Raw genomic sequence first — 18,336 nt, 5'->3', positions numbered from 1 at the left:
TGGTTGCCGCCACACACACTTGACACCATCTGAACAAACTAAGTTTATCTTGGTCTCATCAGGCCACAATACATGGTTCTAGTAATCCATGTCCTTAGTCTGTTTGTCTTCAGCAAACTGTTTGCAGGCTTTCTTCTGCATCATCTTTAGAAGAGGCTTCCTTCTGGGATGACAGCCATGCAGACCAATGTAATGCAGTGTGTGGCATATGGTCTGAGCACTGACAGGCTGAACCCCCACCCCTTCAACCTCTGCAGCAATGCTAGCAGCCCTCATACATTTATTTTCCAAAGGCAACCTCTGGATATGACGCTGAGCACGTGCACTCAACTTCTTTGGTTGACCATGGCGAGGACTGTTCTGAGTGAAACCTGTCCTGTGAAACTGCTGTATGGTCTTGTCCACCATGCTGTTGCTCAGTTTCAGGGTCTTGGCAATCTTCTCATAGCCTAGGCCATCTTTTTTTAAGATCCTCAGAGAGTTCTTTGCCATCAGGTGCCATGTTGAACTTCCAGTGACCAGTATGAGAGAGTGTGAGAGCGATAACACCAAATTTAATACACCTGCTTCCCAGTCACACCTGAGACCTTTTAACACTAATGAGTCACATGACACCGGGGAGAGAAAATGGCTAATTGGGCCTAATTTGGACATTTCCACTTAGCGGTGTACTCAATTTTGTTGCCAATGATTTAGACATTAATGGCGGTGTGTTGAGTTATTTTGAGGGCACAGCAAATTTACACTGTTATACAGGCTGTACACTCACTACTTTACATTGTAGCAAAGTGTCATTTCTTCAGTGTTGTCACATGAAAAGATATAATACAATATGTACATTGTTATACAGGCTGTACACTCACTACTTTACATTGTAACAAAGTGTCATTTCTTCAGTGTTGTCACATGAAAAGATATAATAAATATTTACACTGTTATACAGACTGTACACTCACTACTTTACATTGTAGTAAAGTGCCATTTCTTCAGTGTTGTCACATGAAAAGATATAATAAAATATTTACACTGTTATACAGGCTGTACACTCACTACTTTACATTGTAGCAAAGTGTCATTTCTTCAGTGTTGTCACATGAAAAGATATAATAAAATATTTACACTGTTATACAGGCTGTACACTCACTACTTTACATTGTAACAAAGTGTCATTTCTTCAGTGCTGTCACATGAAAAGATATAATAAAATATTTACACTGTTATACAGGCTGTACACTCACTACTTTACATTGTAGTGTCATTTCTTCAGTGTTGTCACATGAAAAGATATAATAAAATATTTACACTGTTATACAGGCTGTACACTCACTACTTTACATTGTAACAAAGTGTAATTTCTTCAGTGTTGTCACATGAAAAGATATAATAAAATATTTACACTGTTATACAGGCTGTACACTCACTACTTTACATTGTAACAAAGTGTCATTTCTTCAGTGTTGTCACATGAAAAGATATAATAACATATTTACACTGTTATACAGGCTGTACACTCACTACTTTACATTGTAACAAAGTGTAATTTCTTCAGTGTTGTCACATGAAAAGATATAATAAAATATTTACACTGTTATACAGGCTGTACAATCACTACTTTACATTGTAGCAAAGTGTCATTTCTTCAGTGTTGTCACATGAAAAGATATAATAACATATTTACACTGTTATACAGGCTGTACACTCACTACTTTACATTGTAGCAAAGTGTCATTTCTTCAGTGTTGTCACATGAAAAGATATAATACAATATTTACACTGTTATACAGGCTGCACACTCACTACTTTACATTGTAACAAAGTGTCATTTCTTCAGTGTTGTCACATGAAAAGATATAATAAAATATTTACACTGTTATACAGGCTGTACACTCACTACTTTACATTGTAGTGTCATTTCTTCAGTGTTGTCACATGAAAAGATATAATAAATATTTACACTGTTATACAGGCTGTACACTCACTACTTTACATTGTAACAAAGTGTCATTTCTTCAGTGTTGTCACATGAAAAGATATAATAAATATTTACACTGTTATACAGGCTCTACACTCACTACTTTACATTGTAGTAAAGTGTCATTTCTTCAGTGTTGTCACATGAAAAGATATAATAAAATATTTACACTGTTATACAGGCTGTACACTCACTACTTTACATTGTAGCAAAGTGTGATTTCTTCAGTGTTGTCACATGAAAAGATATAATAAATATTTACACTGTTATACAGGCTGTACACTCACTACTTTACATTGATGCAAAGTGTCATTTCTTCAGTGTTGTCACATGAAAAGATATAATAAAATATTTACACTGTTATACAGGCTGTACACTCACTACTTTACATTGTAGTGTCATTTCTTCAGTGTTGTCACATGAAAAGATATAATAAATATTTACACTGTTATACAGGCTGTACACTCACTACTTTACATTGTAGTAAAGTGTCATTTCTTCAGTGTTGTCACATGAAAAGATATAATAAAATATTTACACTGTTATACAGGCTGTACACTCACTACTTTACATTGTAACAAAGTGTCATTTCTTCAGTGTTGTCACATGAAAAGATATAATAAAATATTTACACTGTTATACAGGCTGTACACTCACTACTTTACATTGTAGCAAAGTGTCATTTCTTCAGTGTTGTCACATGAAAAGATATAATAAAATATTTACACTGTTATACAGGCTGTACACTCACTACTTTACATTGTAGCAAAGTGTCATTTCTTCAGTGTTGTCACATGAAAAGATATAATAAATATTTACACTGTTATACAGGCTGAACACTCACTACTTTACATTGTAACAAAGTGTCATTTCTTCAGTGTTGTCACATGAAAAGATATAATAACATATTTACACTGTTATACAGGCTGTACACTCACTACTTTACATTGTAACAAAGTGTCATTTCTTCAGTGTTGTCACATGAAAAGATATAATAAAATATTTACACTGTTATACAGGCTGTACACTCACTACTTTACATTGTAACAAAGTGTCATTTCTTCAGTGTTGTCACATGAAAATATATAATACATATTTACACTGTTATACAGGCTGTACACTCACTACTTTACATTGTAACAAAGTGTCATTTCTTCAGTGTTGTCACATGAAAAGATATAATAAATATTTACACTGTTATACAGGCTGTACACTCACTACTTTACATTGTAACAAAGTGTAATTTATTCAGTGTTGTCACATGAAAAGATATAATAAAATATTTACACTGTTATACAGGCTGTACACTCACTACTTTACATTGTAACAAAGTGTAATTTATTCAGTGTTGTCACATGAAAAGATATAATAAATATTTACACTGTTATACAGGCTGTACACTCACTACTTTACATTGTAACAAAGTGTAATTTATTCAGTGTTGTCACATGAAAAGATATAATAAAATATTTACACTGTTATACAGGCTGTACACTCACTACTTTACATTGTAGTAAAGTGTCATTCCTTCAGTGTTGTCACATGAAAAGGTATAATAAATATTTACACTGTTATACAGGCTGTACACTCACTACTTTACATTGTAGTAAAGTGTCATTTCTTCAGTGTTGTCACATGAAAAGATATAATAAAATATTTACACTGTTATACAGGCTGTACACTCACTACTTTACATTGTAACAAAGTGTCATTTCTTCAGTGTTGTCACATGAAAAAATATAATAACATATTTACACTGTTATACAGGCTGAACACTCACTACTTTACATTGTAGTAAAGTGTCATTTCTTCAGTGTTGTCACATGAAAAGATATAATAAAATATTTACACTGTTATACAAGCTGTACACTCACTACTTTACATTGTAGTAAAGTGTCATTTCTTCAGTGTTGTCACATGAAAAGATATAATAAATATTTACACTGTTATACAGGCTGTACACTCACTACTTTACATTGTAGTAAAGTGTTTTTTCTTCAGTGTTGTCACATGAAAAGATATAATAAATATTTACACTGTTATACAGGCTGTACACTCACTACTTTACATTGTAACAAAGTGTCATTTCTTCAGTGTTGTCACATGAAAAGATATAATAAAATATTTACACTGTTATACAGGCTGTACACTCACTACTTTACATTGTAACAAAGTGTAATTTATTCAGTGTTGTCACATGAAAATATATAATAAATATTTACACTGTTATACAGGCTGTACACTCACTACTTTACATTGTAGTAAAGTGTCATTTCTTCAGTGTTGTCACATGAAAAGATATAATAAATATTTACACTGTTATACAGGCTGTACACTCACTACTTTACATTGTAGTAAAGTGTCATTTCTTCAGTGTTGTCACATGAAAAGATATAATAAATATTTACACTGTTATACAGGCTGTACACTCACTACTTTACATTGTAGTGTCATTTCTTCATTGTTGTCACATGAAAAGATATAATAAAATATTTACACTGTTATACAGGCTGTACACTCACTACTTTACATTGTAGTGTCATTTCTTCAGTGTTGTCACATGAAAAGATATAATAAATATTTACACTCTTATACAGGCTGTACACTCACTACTTTACATTGTAGTAAAGTGTCATTTCTTCAGTGTTGTCACATGAAAAGATATAATAAAATATTTACACTGTTATACAGGCTGTACACTCACTACTTTACATTGTAACAAAGCGTCATTTCTTCAGTGTTGTCACATGAAAAGATATAATAAAATATTTACAAAAATGTGAGGGGTGTACTCACTTTTGTGAGATACTGTATATATATATTTGTATGTGTATATATATATATATATATACACATACATATTGAAGCAATGAAATCCGCACTTCACCACTGAGTGTACTCAGTATTATAAATAAAAGTTTATAAACACCGGTGCAACACCTTACAAGGCAAGATACATAGGAGTACAAACATAAAGTGGCACACGGCATTAAAGGCTATACCTTTTATTAGAGAAACGTCTCGGGTTGCTTCTGCCCCTTTCTCAAGCTAATTACAAATGCAAAAAACACATCCTTTATAGACCTAACAATAAAACAGGTAACCAATAAACACTCATTGGAGGGGCTAACAAAAAAAAATGACATCATCACAGCTCATTTTACAAGGAAAAAACTTTAAAACATTAACCCTATATTCATTATGTGTGTATTGGGTTCCCTGATTAAAAACAAATGCAGCAGACTACCCACCATTTTAAATGTACTAATGAGTATATTTTCACAGGTTATGAATTTTAAATTAATGGAAGAAGATTAAATTCCCTATTGAGCCCCTTGGGAAACATACTGTTTAGATGCCAGATCCACTTGGCTTCCCTATTAAGTAAATCCCTATCTCTGTCCCCCCCCCTCTTGGTTTTTTGGGAGCGCTAACTATAACAAGATACCTTAATTGGTTGGCCTGATGTCCCATTTCTGCAAAATGTGCTGGTACTGGGAGGTGTAACATTTTGTCACTGCGTATGGTCGACTTATGTTGGCAAATGCGATCTCTTATTCTTTGGCTCGTCTCGCCTATGTACAAAAGCCCACATGGACACTTCAGCGCTTACACAACATAAGTCGAACTGCATGTGTAATAACCCTTGATATTATATTTTTTCCCTGTATATGGGTGGGAGATAACACCACCCTTAATGATGTTGTTACATTGGGCACAACCCAGGCACGGGAATGTGCTATGTTTGGGGGTTCCAAAAATGTTTTTGCTCTGGACATTGATTGGGGGCATTGCATGGACCAACTTTTTACCTATAGTATTGCCTCTGCGGTACAAGGCCCTGGGGTACTCCTGGAATTCCTTGATCTCTGGACAGGCTTCTTTTAACAGAAACCAATTTCTTTTAATAATATTAAACACTTTCCTGCTCATTGTGTTATAAGAACTCACAAAATTTAGTCTGGTTGGGTTTATCATTTCACTTCTGACAGGGGTCTTTAACGACTCCTCATCTTCCTCTAGCTCCTGTGGACTATAGCCTCTGCTGACAAATTTCTTCTTCATGTCTCTGGATCTAGCTTCCTTAATATAAGGATCTGTCACTATTCTATTTACTCTGAGCAATTGTGATTTGGGCACACTCTGGAAAACTCTAGGCGGATGGAAATTGCTTCTATGTAGCAGGGTATTCCTGTCTGTGGGTTTAAGAAACAAATCTGTTATTAACCTGCCATTGTTTTTCTGTTATTAACCTGCCATGGTATCCAGAAATTCCACCCTATTTTCATCAAATTAGCTACTAAACCTCAAAAAGGAAACAGCATTTTCAATATCTGATTTAAGTTCTGTCAATTTATCCGGGGGGCCCCGCCACACGATGAACAAGTCATCAATGTAGCGGAACCACCCTTCGCAATACTGTCTGAAAAGGGGATTTGTATTGTCACCTGAAGGGTTAAATGTACTTTTTGTATTAAGGTCAAACTGTCCTGTATCAAAGGGTACTATTTTATCCTGTGTATTAGTAGCAAGTGAAGTAATGTCTCTGTTGGGGTTGTTGAAAAAAGCTCTTAATCTCAATCCCCTAAAGAAACGTGTCAGATCCAGCATTAAGGAGAAAATGTCAGCTTCCTCAGTTGGGCAAAATGATAGCCCTTTATTTAATACAGCAATTTCATTTTGGCTTAAGGTTTTGGAAGAGAGGTTAATTACATTTACCTCAGTCACGTCGACTTTACTTATGAGCGAGTCCCCACTCCTCCCACGTTTCCTCCCTCATAAAATTCGCTTCCTCGTTCTCTGATGTCCTGTAGGCGCTCCCCTAAAGAAGAAGTGGAAGAAGAGGTTGCGGGTGCTACAGCTGTGGTCGACATACCCTATGTTTTCGCTGTTGGTTGACAGATAGTGGCAGCGCCACTATCTGTGTCCCTCGGCATTCTTTGGCGTGATCCCGCCCATTATTGGCTCTTAGACGAGGGCGGTTCCAACGATACACGTTGCCCATGCTATAGTCGTGTTCATCACGCTTAAACTTACACCGTTTGCGTTCCTCCACTTCCCGCTTGAAGGTGTCCACTGTCTGTTGTACCTCATTAAGCACCCGGATGTAATCCTCTTCATCATAGAGGGCACGTAATTTGCGTTTGTGCTCATAAATACTGGATTTTAGAGTCTGCAACTGAGCTCACGGTTTGAAAAATCAATGTTTAAAATAATTAAGTCCATAGAACTTTTATTTAGAATTTGTTGATAAAGGGTGAAAAACTTTGTGTTGTCTGAGAAGAAGGTGGGTTGGAGGGGGGACCGCCTGCCTCTAGGAATATGTCTGGTTTGATAATATTCTGCCGATGCTGCAGAGTGTATTTGTAGATTCACCTGTCTTTTCATCACTCTCTCCAAATCTCATTTTTGTGAATCTCTGTCAGGTGCTGTCAGGAACTCTCTCGGACCCACTGTCAGAGTGACTATCCGTGCTGCTTCTTGCTCTGAATATGCAAATACACCTGTCTCGCAGTATAGGCTTCCAATAGAATACAAATCTTCTGTACAATTGGTGGTGCTGTGATCCCTGAGGGTACTGTATGTGTTGAAGCAATGAAATCCGCACTTCACCATTGAGTGTACTCAGTATTATAAATAAAAGTTCATAAACACTGGTGCAACACCTTACAAGGCCACCCTTTGTGCCTCTTCTTCCACTTCTTCTTTTTTAGGGGACCGCCTACAGGACATCAGAGAACGAGGAAGCGGATTATATGAGGGAGGAAACGTGGGAGGAGTGGGGACTCGCTCATAAGTAAAGCCGACACGATGGAGGTAAATGTAATTAACCTCTCTTCCAAAACCTTAAGCCAAAATGAAATTGCTGTATTAAATAAAGGGCTATCGTTTTGCCCAACTGAGGAAGCTGACACTTTCTCCTTAATGCTGGATCTGACACGTTTCTTTAGGGGACTGAGATTAAGAGCTTTTTTCAACAACCCCAACAGAGACATTACTTCACTTGCTACTAATACACAGGATAAAATAGTACCCTTTGATACAGGACACTTTTACCTTAATACAAAAAGTACATTTAACGCCTCAGGTGACAATGCAGCGGTTGAAACCTTTATTAAAGTAGTGGACACTCAATACAAAGAATTGGCACATGACAAACGCAGATGCAAAGGATCATACAACTTGACACAGGAGGAACATAAGGTACTAAAAGAACTTGAAATGGACACGTCCATTATCATCAAGCCCGCAGATAAGGGCGGAGCAGTGGTGGTAATGGACACCACAAAATACAAAGATGAAATCATGCGACAGCTATGTAACACAGATTTATATGAAAAGCTCAGTGATAATCAAACAGATACTGTGTATAAGGAATTATTAAAATTTTTGGATACAGGCTTAAATGGTAACATCTTGACACAGAAAATGTATAACTTTCTAATTCCAATGTACCCTATCATACCTGCATTTTACACTGTGCCAAAGGTTAACAAAAGGCTTATAGACCCCCCCCAGGTAGGCCCATAGTGGCCGGCATAGGCTCACATTTAAGCCCCACTGCACAATTCCTGGACAAGGTATTAGCACCCCTTGTTACACAAGGAAAATCATATATCAGAGATACCACACAATTTATAGAAAAGATTACTAAATTACAGAATATGGATGAGGAGGTTGTACTGGCCACTTGGGATGTAAATTCCCTGTATACGGTCATCCCACACACCACAGGGGTGGACTGTATAAAGAAGGCTCTATTGAAAAGTAACTTATATGATGAAGCACAGCTCGAATGGCTAGTTCGACTATTACACTTAGTGTTAACAAACTATTTTTTTCTTTTTGGAAATCAATTCTTTATGCAGAAAACAGGCACAGCAATGGGGTCAAATGTGGCCCCATCCTATGCCTGTTTGGTAATGGATGCCATTGAAGAGAGGCATGTATACACAAATCCCCTTTTCAGACAGTATTGCGAAGGGTGGTTCTGCTACATTGATGACGGATCAATTGACTGAACTTATATCAGATATTGAAAATGCTGTTTCCTTTTTGAGGTTTAGTAGCAAATTTGATGAAAATAGGGTGGAATTTCTGTATACCATGGTCCTCAAAAATGGCAGGTTAATAACAGATTTGTTTGTTAAACCCACAGACAGGAATACCCTGCTACATAGAAGCAGTTTCCATCCACCTAGAGTTTTCCAGAGTGTGCCCAAATCACAGTTGCTCAGAGTAGATAGAATAGTAACAGATCCTGATACTAAGGAAGTTAGATCCAGAGACATGAAGAAGAAATTTGTCAGCAGAGGCTATAGTCCACAGGAGCTAGAGGAAGCCGAGGAGTCGTTAAAGACCCCTTTCAGAAGTGAAATGATAAACCCAACCAGACTAAATTTTGTGAGTTCTTATAACACAATGAGCAGAAAAGTGTTTAATATTATTAAAATAAATTGGTGTTTCTGTTAAAAGAAGCCTGTCCAGAGATCAGGGAATTCCAGGAGTACCCCAGAGCCTCGTACCGTAGAGGTAAAAAGTTGGTCCATGCAATGCCCCCAATCAATGTCCAGAGCAAAAACATTTTTGGAACCCCCAAACATGGCACATTCCCGGGTCTGGGTTGTGTCCAATGTAACAACATCATTAAGGGTGGTGTTACCTCCCACCCATATACAGGGAAAAAATATAATATCAAGGGTTATTACACATGCGGTTCGACTTATGTTGTGTAAGCGCTGAAGTGTCCATGTGGGCTTTTGTACATAGGCGAGACAACCCAAAGAATAAGAGATCGCATTTGCCAACATAAGTCGACTATACGCAGTGACAAAATGTTACACCTCCCAGTACCAGCACATTTTGCAGAAACGGGACATCAGGCCAACCAATTAAGGTATCTTGTTATAGATGGCGCTCCCAAAAAACCAAGAGGGGGGGACAGAGATAGGGATTTACTTAATAGGAAAGCCAAGTGGATAGGGCTCAATAGGGAATTTGATATTCTTCCATTAATTTGAAATTCATAACCTGTGAAAGTATACTCATTAGTACATTTAAAATGGTGGATAGTTTGCTGCATTTGTTTTTAATCAGGGAACCAAATACACACATAATGAATTTAGGCTTAATGTTTAAAAGTTTTTTCCTTGTAAAATGTTGTGATGATGTCATTTTTTTGTTAACCCCTCCCATGTGTGTTTATTGGTTACCTGTTTTATTATTAGGTCTATAAAGGATGTGTTTTTTGCATTTGTAATTAGCTTGAGAAAGGGGCAGGAGCCCTGAAACCCTGAAACGCTGCTCTAATAAAAGGTATAGCCTTTAATACCGCGTGCCACTTTGTGTTTGTACTCCTATATACACATACATATACACACACGACACACACATATGTACAAACACATACATATTACACACAAATACAGATACACACTCATATATATATATATATATATATATATATATATATATATATATATAGTGTGTATCTGTATTTGTGTGTAATATGTATGTGTTTGTATATATGTGTGTGTTGTGTGTGTATATATATATATATATATATATGTGTCGTATGTATATGATTGTGTATGTGTCTGTATTTGTGTGTCATATGTATATATGTGTGTGTATTTGTATGTCGTGTGTGTGTGTGTCTGTGTGTGTATTTGTGTGTGTATATCTGTATTTGTGTGTCGTGTGTGTGTGTATATATATATATATATATGTATGTATATATATGTGTATATATATGTGTGTGTGTGTGTGTAACTGTAGTTGTGTGTCATATTTTTGTGTATATATATATATACATATATATGTGTGTGTGTGTCTTATTTGTGTGGTGTGTGTGTATGTATATGTATGTATGTGTCAGGGTGCCAGGAATCAGACTGAAACGAGAAGTGCAAAAGTAATCACACCTTTATTAATAGCAAAAAATAATAAAAAGTCCACAAGTCAAATAACAAGCCAGGAGTCAAAACCAGAGCTGGTAGTCAGACGAGCCGAGTCAGGAGCCAAAGCGAATAGTCAGACGAGACGGAATCAGGAACAAGGAAAACAGCAGAGTCAGGAACAAGCCAGGGATCAGGAACCAGGAAGGACGTCAGGCAGCCAGGTAATACACAGGAACTCTCAGAAACAGGTCTGAGACAACGCAAAGGCAAAGCATACTGAACAGAGGCCCTTTAAATAATAAGTGTTGACATCACAATTCTGAGACTGCATCCTGTCTCACATGGATGATGCACACCAGTCTTGCCATAAAAGGAAGTGCAGGAAATGAGCAGCATCCCCCACAATGCACCATAGTCAGGAAGAGAGGTGAGTAAAATGGCTGCCAGCAGCACATGGAAAAACCCTGACAGTATGTCTGTATATATACAGTATATATATATATATATATATATATATATATATATATATATATACATATACATAAAATATATATATATATATATATATATATATATATATACAGTGTATATATATATATATATATATATACACATAGATATTTATCTATATACACAATGTGTGTGTATGTATATGTATGTATAAAAGTAGAGGTAGCACATATATAAGTCAGGGGCGGTACCAGTGTTTCATTTAGTGCAAGATACAGGAGTAATCTGGTATTATATGTGGTAGTAACTCACCCTCCAGGTGCAGGATGGTGCTGCCATTAGCCAGGTGTCTGTAGATGTACCCCACAAAATACTTTGGCAGGGGCAGGGTGTTGAGACAGCTCCCCTCCAGCACTGTGGTCAGTAAAGCAGCTGGCAGCTCCCCGATATCAGATGTTGTGTTTAGCAAATGCTGGTTATTGATGCAGGGCTGGGACAATTACATATACAGTAGGTTAGTGACTTCCTTGTGAAACAATCAGCAGCTTTCTCTCTAATTTTGTTCTCAAATTCCTCCAGAAAATAACTGTCACATCTGACAATGTTGTATATACCATTGTTTACTGAACTGCACCTGCCCCACCCCCTCCTGTCACATAACCCTCCTCATTACCTCAACTAACCCAACTACACCTGCCCTGCCTGTCACATGACCCTCAATTAACCCAACTACACCTGCCCTACCGCCTCCTCTCACATGACCCTCCCCATTACTTCAACTAACCCAACTACACCTGTCCCGCCTGTCACATGACCCTCCTCATTACCTCAACTAACCCAACTACACCTGCCCGCCTGTCACATGACCCTCAATTAACCCAACTACACCTGCCCTACCCCCTCCTCTAACATGACCCTCCTCATTACCTTAACTAACCCAACTACACCTGTCCGGCCTGTCACATGACCCTCAAGTAACCCAGCTACACCTGCCCTACCCCCTCCTCTAACATGACCCTCCTCGTTACCTCAACTAACCCAACTACACCTGCCCCACCCCTTATCACATGAAATTCCTCATTACTTCAGCTAATCCAACTACACCTGCCCCGTCTGTCACATGACCCTCAATTAACCCAACCACACCTGCCCCACCCCCTCCTATCACGTGACCCTCCTCATTACCTCGGCTAACTCGATTACACCTGCCCTCCACCCTCCGTTCACATGACCCTCCTTATCCCCTCAGCTAACCCCATTACACCTGCCCTCCCCCCTCCTGTTACATGACCTTCCTAATTCTCTCAGCTAACCCAATTACATTTGCCCCTCCCCCTCATATAACATGACCCTCCTCAGTCCCTCACCACACCCAAGAACACCTGTCCCACTCCCTCTTTTCACATGACCCACCATCATTAACCAAATTACACCTGTCACATGACACACTTTTTCCCCTCACCTAACCCAATTACACCTTCCCCATCCCCTCACATCAAATGACCCACCCCCTCCTGTCACATTACATGGCCCTCCTCATCCCCTCACTTCACCCAACTCTACCTGACCCCCCCTCCTGTCACATCACATGGCCCTCTTCATAACCTCACCTAACTCTACCTGACCTACCCCCTCCTGTCACATCACATGGCCCTCTTCATAACCTCACCTAACTCTACCTGACCCACCCCCTCGTGTCACATCACATGGCCCTCTTCATAACCTCACCTAACTCTACCTGACCCACCCCCTCCTGTCACATCACATGGCCCTCTTCATAACCTCACCTAACTCTACCTTACCCACCCCCTCCTATCACATCACATGGCCCTCTTCATAACCTCACTTAACTCTACCTGACCCACCCCCTCCTGTCACATAACATGGCCCTCTTCATCCCCTCACCTAACTCTACCTGACCCACCCCCTCCTGTCACATCACATGGCCCTCCTCATCCCCTCACCTTACTCTACCAGACCCACCCCCTCCTGTCACATCACATGGCCCTCCTCATCCCCTCACCTAACTCTACCTGACCCACCCCCTCCTGTCACATCACATGGCCCTCTTCATAACCTCACCTAAATCTACCTGACCCACCCCCTCCTGTCACATCACATGGCCCTCCTCATCCCCTCACCTTACTCTACCAGACCCACCCCCTCCTGTCACATCACATGGCCCTCTTCATAACCTCACCTAACTCTACCTGACCCACCCCCTCCTGTCACATCACATGGCCCTCCTCATCCCCTCACCTTACTCTACCAGACCCACCCCCTCCTGTCACATCACATGGCCCTCCTCATCCCCTCACCTCACCCAACTCTACCTGACCCCCCTCCTGTCACATCACATGGCCCTCTTCATAACCTCACCTAACTCTACCTGACCTACCCCCTCCTGTCACATCACATGGCCCTCTTCATAACCTCACCTAACTCTACCTGACCCACCCCCTACTATCACATCACATGACCCTCTTCATAACCTCACCTAACTCTACCTGACCCACCCCCTCCTGTCACATCACATGGTCCTCTTCATAACCTCACCTAACTCTACCTCACCCACCCCCTCCTGTCACATCACATGGCCCTCCTCATCCCCTCACCTAACTATACCTGATCCACCCCCTCCTATCACATCACATGGCCCTCTTCATAACCTCACCTAACTCTACCTGACCCACCCCCTCCTGTCACATCACATGGCCCTCTTCATAACCTCACCTAACTCTACCTGACCCACCCCCTCCTGTCACATCACATTGCCCTCCTCATCACCTCACCCAACTCTACCTGACCCACCCCCTCCTGTCACATTACATGGCCCTCTTCATAACCTCACCTAACTCTACCTGACCCACCCCCTCCTGTCACATCACATGGCCCTCCTCATCCCCTCACCTAACTCTACCTGACCCACCCCCTCCTATCACATCACATGGCCCTCTTCATAACCTCACCTAACTCTACCTGACCCACCCCCTCCTGTCACATCACATGACCCTCTTCATAACCTCACCTAACTCTACCTGACCCACCCCCTCCTGTCACATCACATGGCCCTCCTCATCCCCTCACCTACATCTACCTTACCCACCCCCTCCTGTCACATCACATGGCCCTCCTCATCACCTCACCTCACCCAACTCTACCTGACCCACCCCGTCCTGTCACATCACATGGCCCTCTTCATAACCTCACCTAACTCTACCTGACCTACCCCCTCCTGTCACATCACATGGCCCTCCTCATCCCCTCACCTCACCCAACTCTACCTGACCCACCCCCTCGTGTCACATCACATGGCCCTCTTCATAACCTTACCTAACTCTACCTGACCCACCCCCTCCTGTCACATCACATGGTCCTCCTCATCCCCTCACCTAACTCTACCTGACCCACCCCCTCCTGTCACATCACATGGCCCTCTTCATAACCTCACCTAACTCTACCTGACCCACCCCCTCCTGTCACATCACATGGCCCTCTTCATAACCTCACCTCACCCAACTCTACCTGACCCACCCCCTCCTATCACATCACATGGCCCTCTTCATAACCTCACCTCACCTAACTCTACCTGACCCACCCCCTCCTATCACATCACATGGCCCTCTTCATAACCTCACCTCACCCAACTCTACCTGACCCACCCCCTCCTGTCACATAACATGGCCCTCCTCATCACCTCACCTCACCCAACTCTACCTGAACCACCCCCTCCTGTCACATTACATGGCCCTCCTCATCCCCTCACCTCACCCAACTCTACCTGACCCACCCCCTCGTGTCACATCACATGGCCCTCTTCATAAACTCACCTAACTCTACCTGACCCCCCTCCTGTCACATCACATGGCCCTCTTCATAACCTCACCTAACTCTACCTGACCCACCCCCTCCTGTCACATCACATGGCCCTCTTCATAAACTCACCTAACTCTACCTGACCCCCCTCCTGTCACATCACATGGCCCTCTTCATAACCTCACCTAACTCTACCTGACCCACCCCTTCCTGTCACATTACATGGCCCTCTTCATAAGCTCACCTAACTCTACCTGACCTACCCCCTCCTGTCACATCACATGGCCCTCCTCATCCCCTCACCTCACCCAACTCTACCTGACCCACCCCCTCCTGTCACATTACATGGCCCTCCTCATCCCCTCACCTCACCCAACTCTACCTGACCCACCCCCTCCTGTCACATCACATGGCCCTCCTCATCCCTTTTTCCAACAACACCAACTGCACCCCCTGTCACATGACCCTCTGTGTTGCCACAACTCTTCTACCGCTATACACCCCACTCTTTTTATGTTTCAAACCCTACCCTTTACCTATCCCACATATAACCCATTTCCTGGTGCTCCTTACCTTCTTTGTCCCCTGATATGTGGGTGCAACAGATTCAAGAAAATTCAGGGTGGTCTCTTGTATATCGGTGGTCTTTGTCTCATTTATGAAGATGTGAGCCTTTGTCATCAAATCTCCCTGGTTATAGGCAGAGCAGGCCCCATGGGGATCTGATATGTAGTACAAAAGTGGCTCGGACAGCTGCAGGTACCCATGGGCATCCATTTGTTTCTCTGATGTCTTATTCACAACATCAAACAGATATTGGGTCTTCAGGCACTAAAACAAAGAGTTAATGTTACAACTGTGCATATTACATTGATAGTGATAACTCTATAGTTAGATCCAGATATACATGTCTCCCCTAGGCAAAGGATTCTCAGAAGTTATATAGAAGAAACAAACAAACACAGTATATACATGTGTGTAATATGTATTTCAGCCATCTCTGGCTAGTTACACTCCCCACTATAGAAGATACTGTAAGGGCGGCTTTACTGGCACCCAGATTCATGTAGTAACCCGTTTGTCTCTCCATTTATCAGGAGAGGTGTGTGGAGTACACAGGTGTTTGCTGGCTTTAGATATTTAAGTACATTATATATTGAGAGACTTCTTTCTGTTATCAGTGGCTACTAAAGTGAAGACTGCACTTGTCCCCACTGGCTAGTGAGCTCTTCAGGCTACTCTCTCCCCTGTCCCCACTGATTACTGAGCTCTGCAGGCTAATCTCCCCTGTCCCCACTGGCTAGTGAGCTCCTCAGGCTACTCTCTCCCCTGTCCCCACTGGCTAGTGAGCTCCTCAGGCTACTCTCTCCCCTGTCCCCACTGGTTAGTGAGCTCTTAAGGTTACTCTCCCCTGTCCTAACTGGTTAGTGAGCTCCTCAGGCTACTCTCTCCCCTGTCCCCACTGGTTAGTGAGCTCTTCAGTCTACTCTCTCCCCTGTCCCCACTGGTTAGTGAGCTCCTCAGGCTACTCTCTCCCCTGTCCCCACTGGTTAGTGAGCTCTTAAGGTTACTCTCCCCTGTCCTAACTGGTTAGTGAGCTCTTAAGGTTACTCTCCCCTGTCCCCACTGGTTAGTGAGCTCTTCAGTCTACTCTCTCCCCTGTCCCCACTAGCTAGTGAGCTCCTCAGGCTACTCTCTCCCTTGTCCCCACTGGCTAGTGAGCTCTTCAGGCTACTCTCTCCCCTGTCCCCACTGGTTAGTGAGCTCTTCAGGCTACTCTCTCCCCTGTCCCCACTGGTTAGTGAGCTCTTCAGGCTACTCTCTCCCCTGTCCCCACTGGTTAGTGAGCTCTTCAGGCTACTCTCTCCTGTCCCCACTGGTTAGTGAGCTCCTCAGGCTACTCTCTCCTGTCCCCACTGGCTAGTGAGCTCTTCAGGCTACTCTCTCCCCTGTCCCCACTGGTTAGTGAGCTCTTCAGGCTACTCTCCCTGTCCCCACTGGTTAGTGAGCTCTTCACGTTACTCTCTCCTGTCCCCACTGGCTAGTGAGCTCTTCAGGATACTCTCTCCCCTGTACCCACTGGTTAATGGACTCTTCAGGCTGCACTCCCTGTCCCCACTGGTTAGTGAGCTCTTCCGGTTATTCTCTCCTGTCCCTACTGGCTAGTGAGCTCTTCAGGCTACTCTCCCCTGTCCCTAGTGGCTATTCTCTCCTGTCCCTACTGGTTAGTGAGCTCTTCAGGCTACTATCCCTTTCCCCACTAGCTAGTGAACTATTCAGACTACTCTTCCCTGTCCCCTATGGCTAGTGAGATCTTCAGGCTATTCTCCTGTCCCCATAGGCTAGTGAGCTCTTCAGGCTACTCTCTCCTGTCCCCACTGGCTAGTGAGCTCTTCAGGCTACTCTCTCCTGTCCCCACTGGCTAGTGAGCTCTTTAGGCTACTCTCCCTGTCCCCATTGGCTAGTGAGCTTTTCAGGCTACTCTCTCCTGTCCCCACTGGCTAGTGAGCTCTTTAGGCTACTCTCCTGTCCCCACTAGCTCTTCTCTCCTGTCCCCACTGGCTAGTGAGCTCTTCAGGCTACTTTCTCCTGTCCCCACTTGTTAGTGAGCCCTTCAGGCTACTCTCCCTGTCCCCACTGGTTAGTGAGCTCTTCAGGTTACTCTCTCCTGTCCCCACTGTCTGCCCCCACTGGCTAGTGAGCTCTTCAGGCTACTCTCTCCTGTCCCCACTGGTTAGTGAGCCCTTCAGGCTACTCTCCCTGTCCCCACTGGTTAGTGAGCTCTTCAGGTTACTCTCTCCTGTCCCCACTGTCTGCCCCCACTGGCTAGTGAATTCTTCAGGCTACTCTCCCTGTCCCCACTGGTTAGTGAGCTCTTAAGGCTACTCTCTCCTGTCCAAACTGGTTAGTGAGCTCTTCAGCTTACTCTCTCCTGTCCCCACTGGCTAGTGAGCTCTTCATGTTACTCTCTCCTGTCCCAACTGGTTAGTGAGCTCTTCAGGCTTCTCTCTCATGTCCCCACTGGTTAGTGAGCTCTTCAGGCTTCTCTCTCCTGTCCCCACTGATTAGTGAGCTCCTCAGACTATTCTCTCCTGTCCCCACTGGTTAGTGAGCCCTTCAGGCTACTCTCCCTGTCCCCACTGGTTAGTGAGCTCTTCAGGTTACTCTCTCCTGTCCCCACTGTCTGCCCCCACTGGC

General features: G+C 42.4%; 1 protein-coding gene across 1 annotated transcript in view; it reads right to left on the bottom strand.

The window, feature by feature from the left end:
* SLC39A4 (solute carrier family 39 member 4) overlaps positions 1-18,336 on the bottom strand; it is a gene marked incomplete at its 3' end in the record, with an annotated part of 171,254 nt that overhangs the window by 89,024 nt on the left and 63,894 nt on the right. The window contains 2 exon segments of the mRNA XM_053715509.1: positions 11,635-11,812; positions 15,712-15,969. Of these exon segments, the coding sequence (XP_053571484.1) occupies positions 11,635-11,812; positions 15,712-15,969 (436 nt within the window).

This window comes from Bombina bombina, chromosome 5, assembly GCF_027579735.1.
Source record: "Bombina bombina isolate aBomBom1 chromosome 5, aBomBom1.pri, whole genome shotgun sequence".
NCBI classification, from domain to species: Eukaryota; Metazoa; Chordata; class Amphibia; order Anura; family Bombinatoridae; genus Bombina; species Bombina bombina.
The sequence above is the reverse complement of the archived record's forward strand: the minus strand, read 5'-3'. Positions and strand labels throughout refer to the sequence as shown.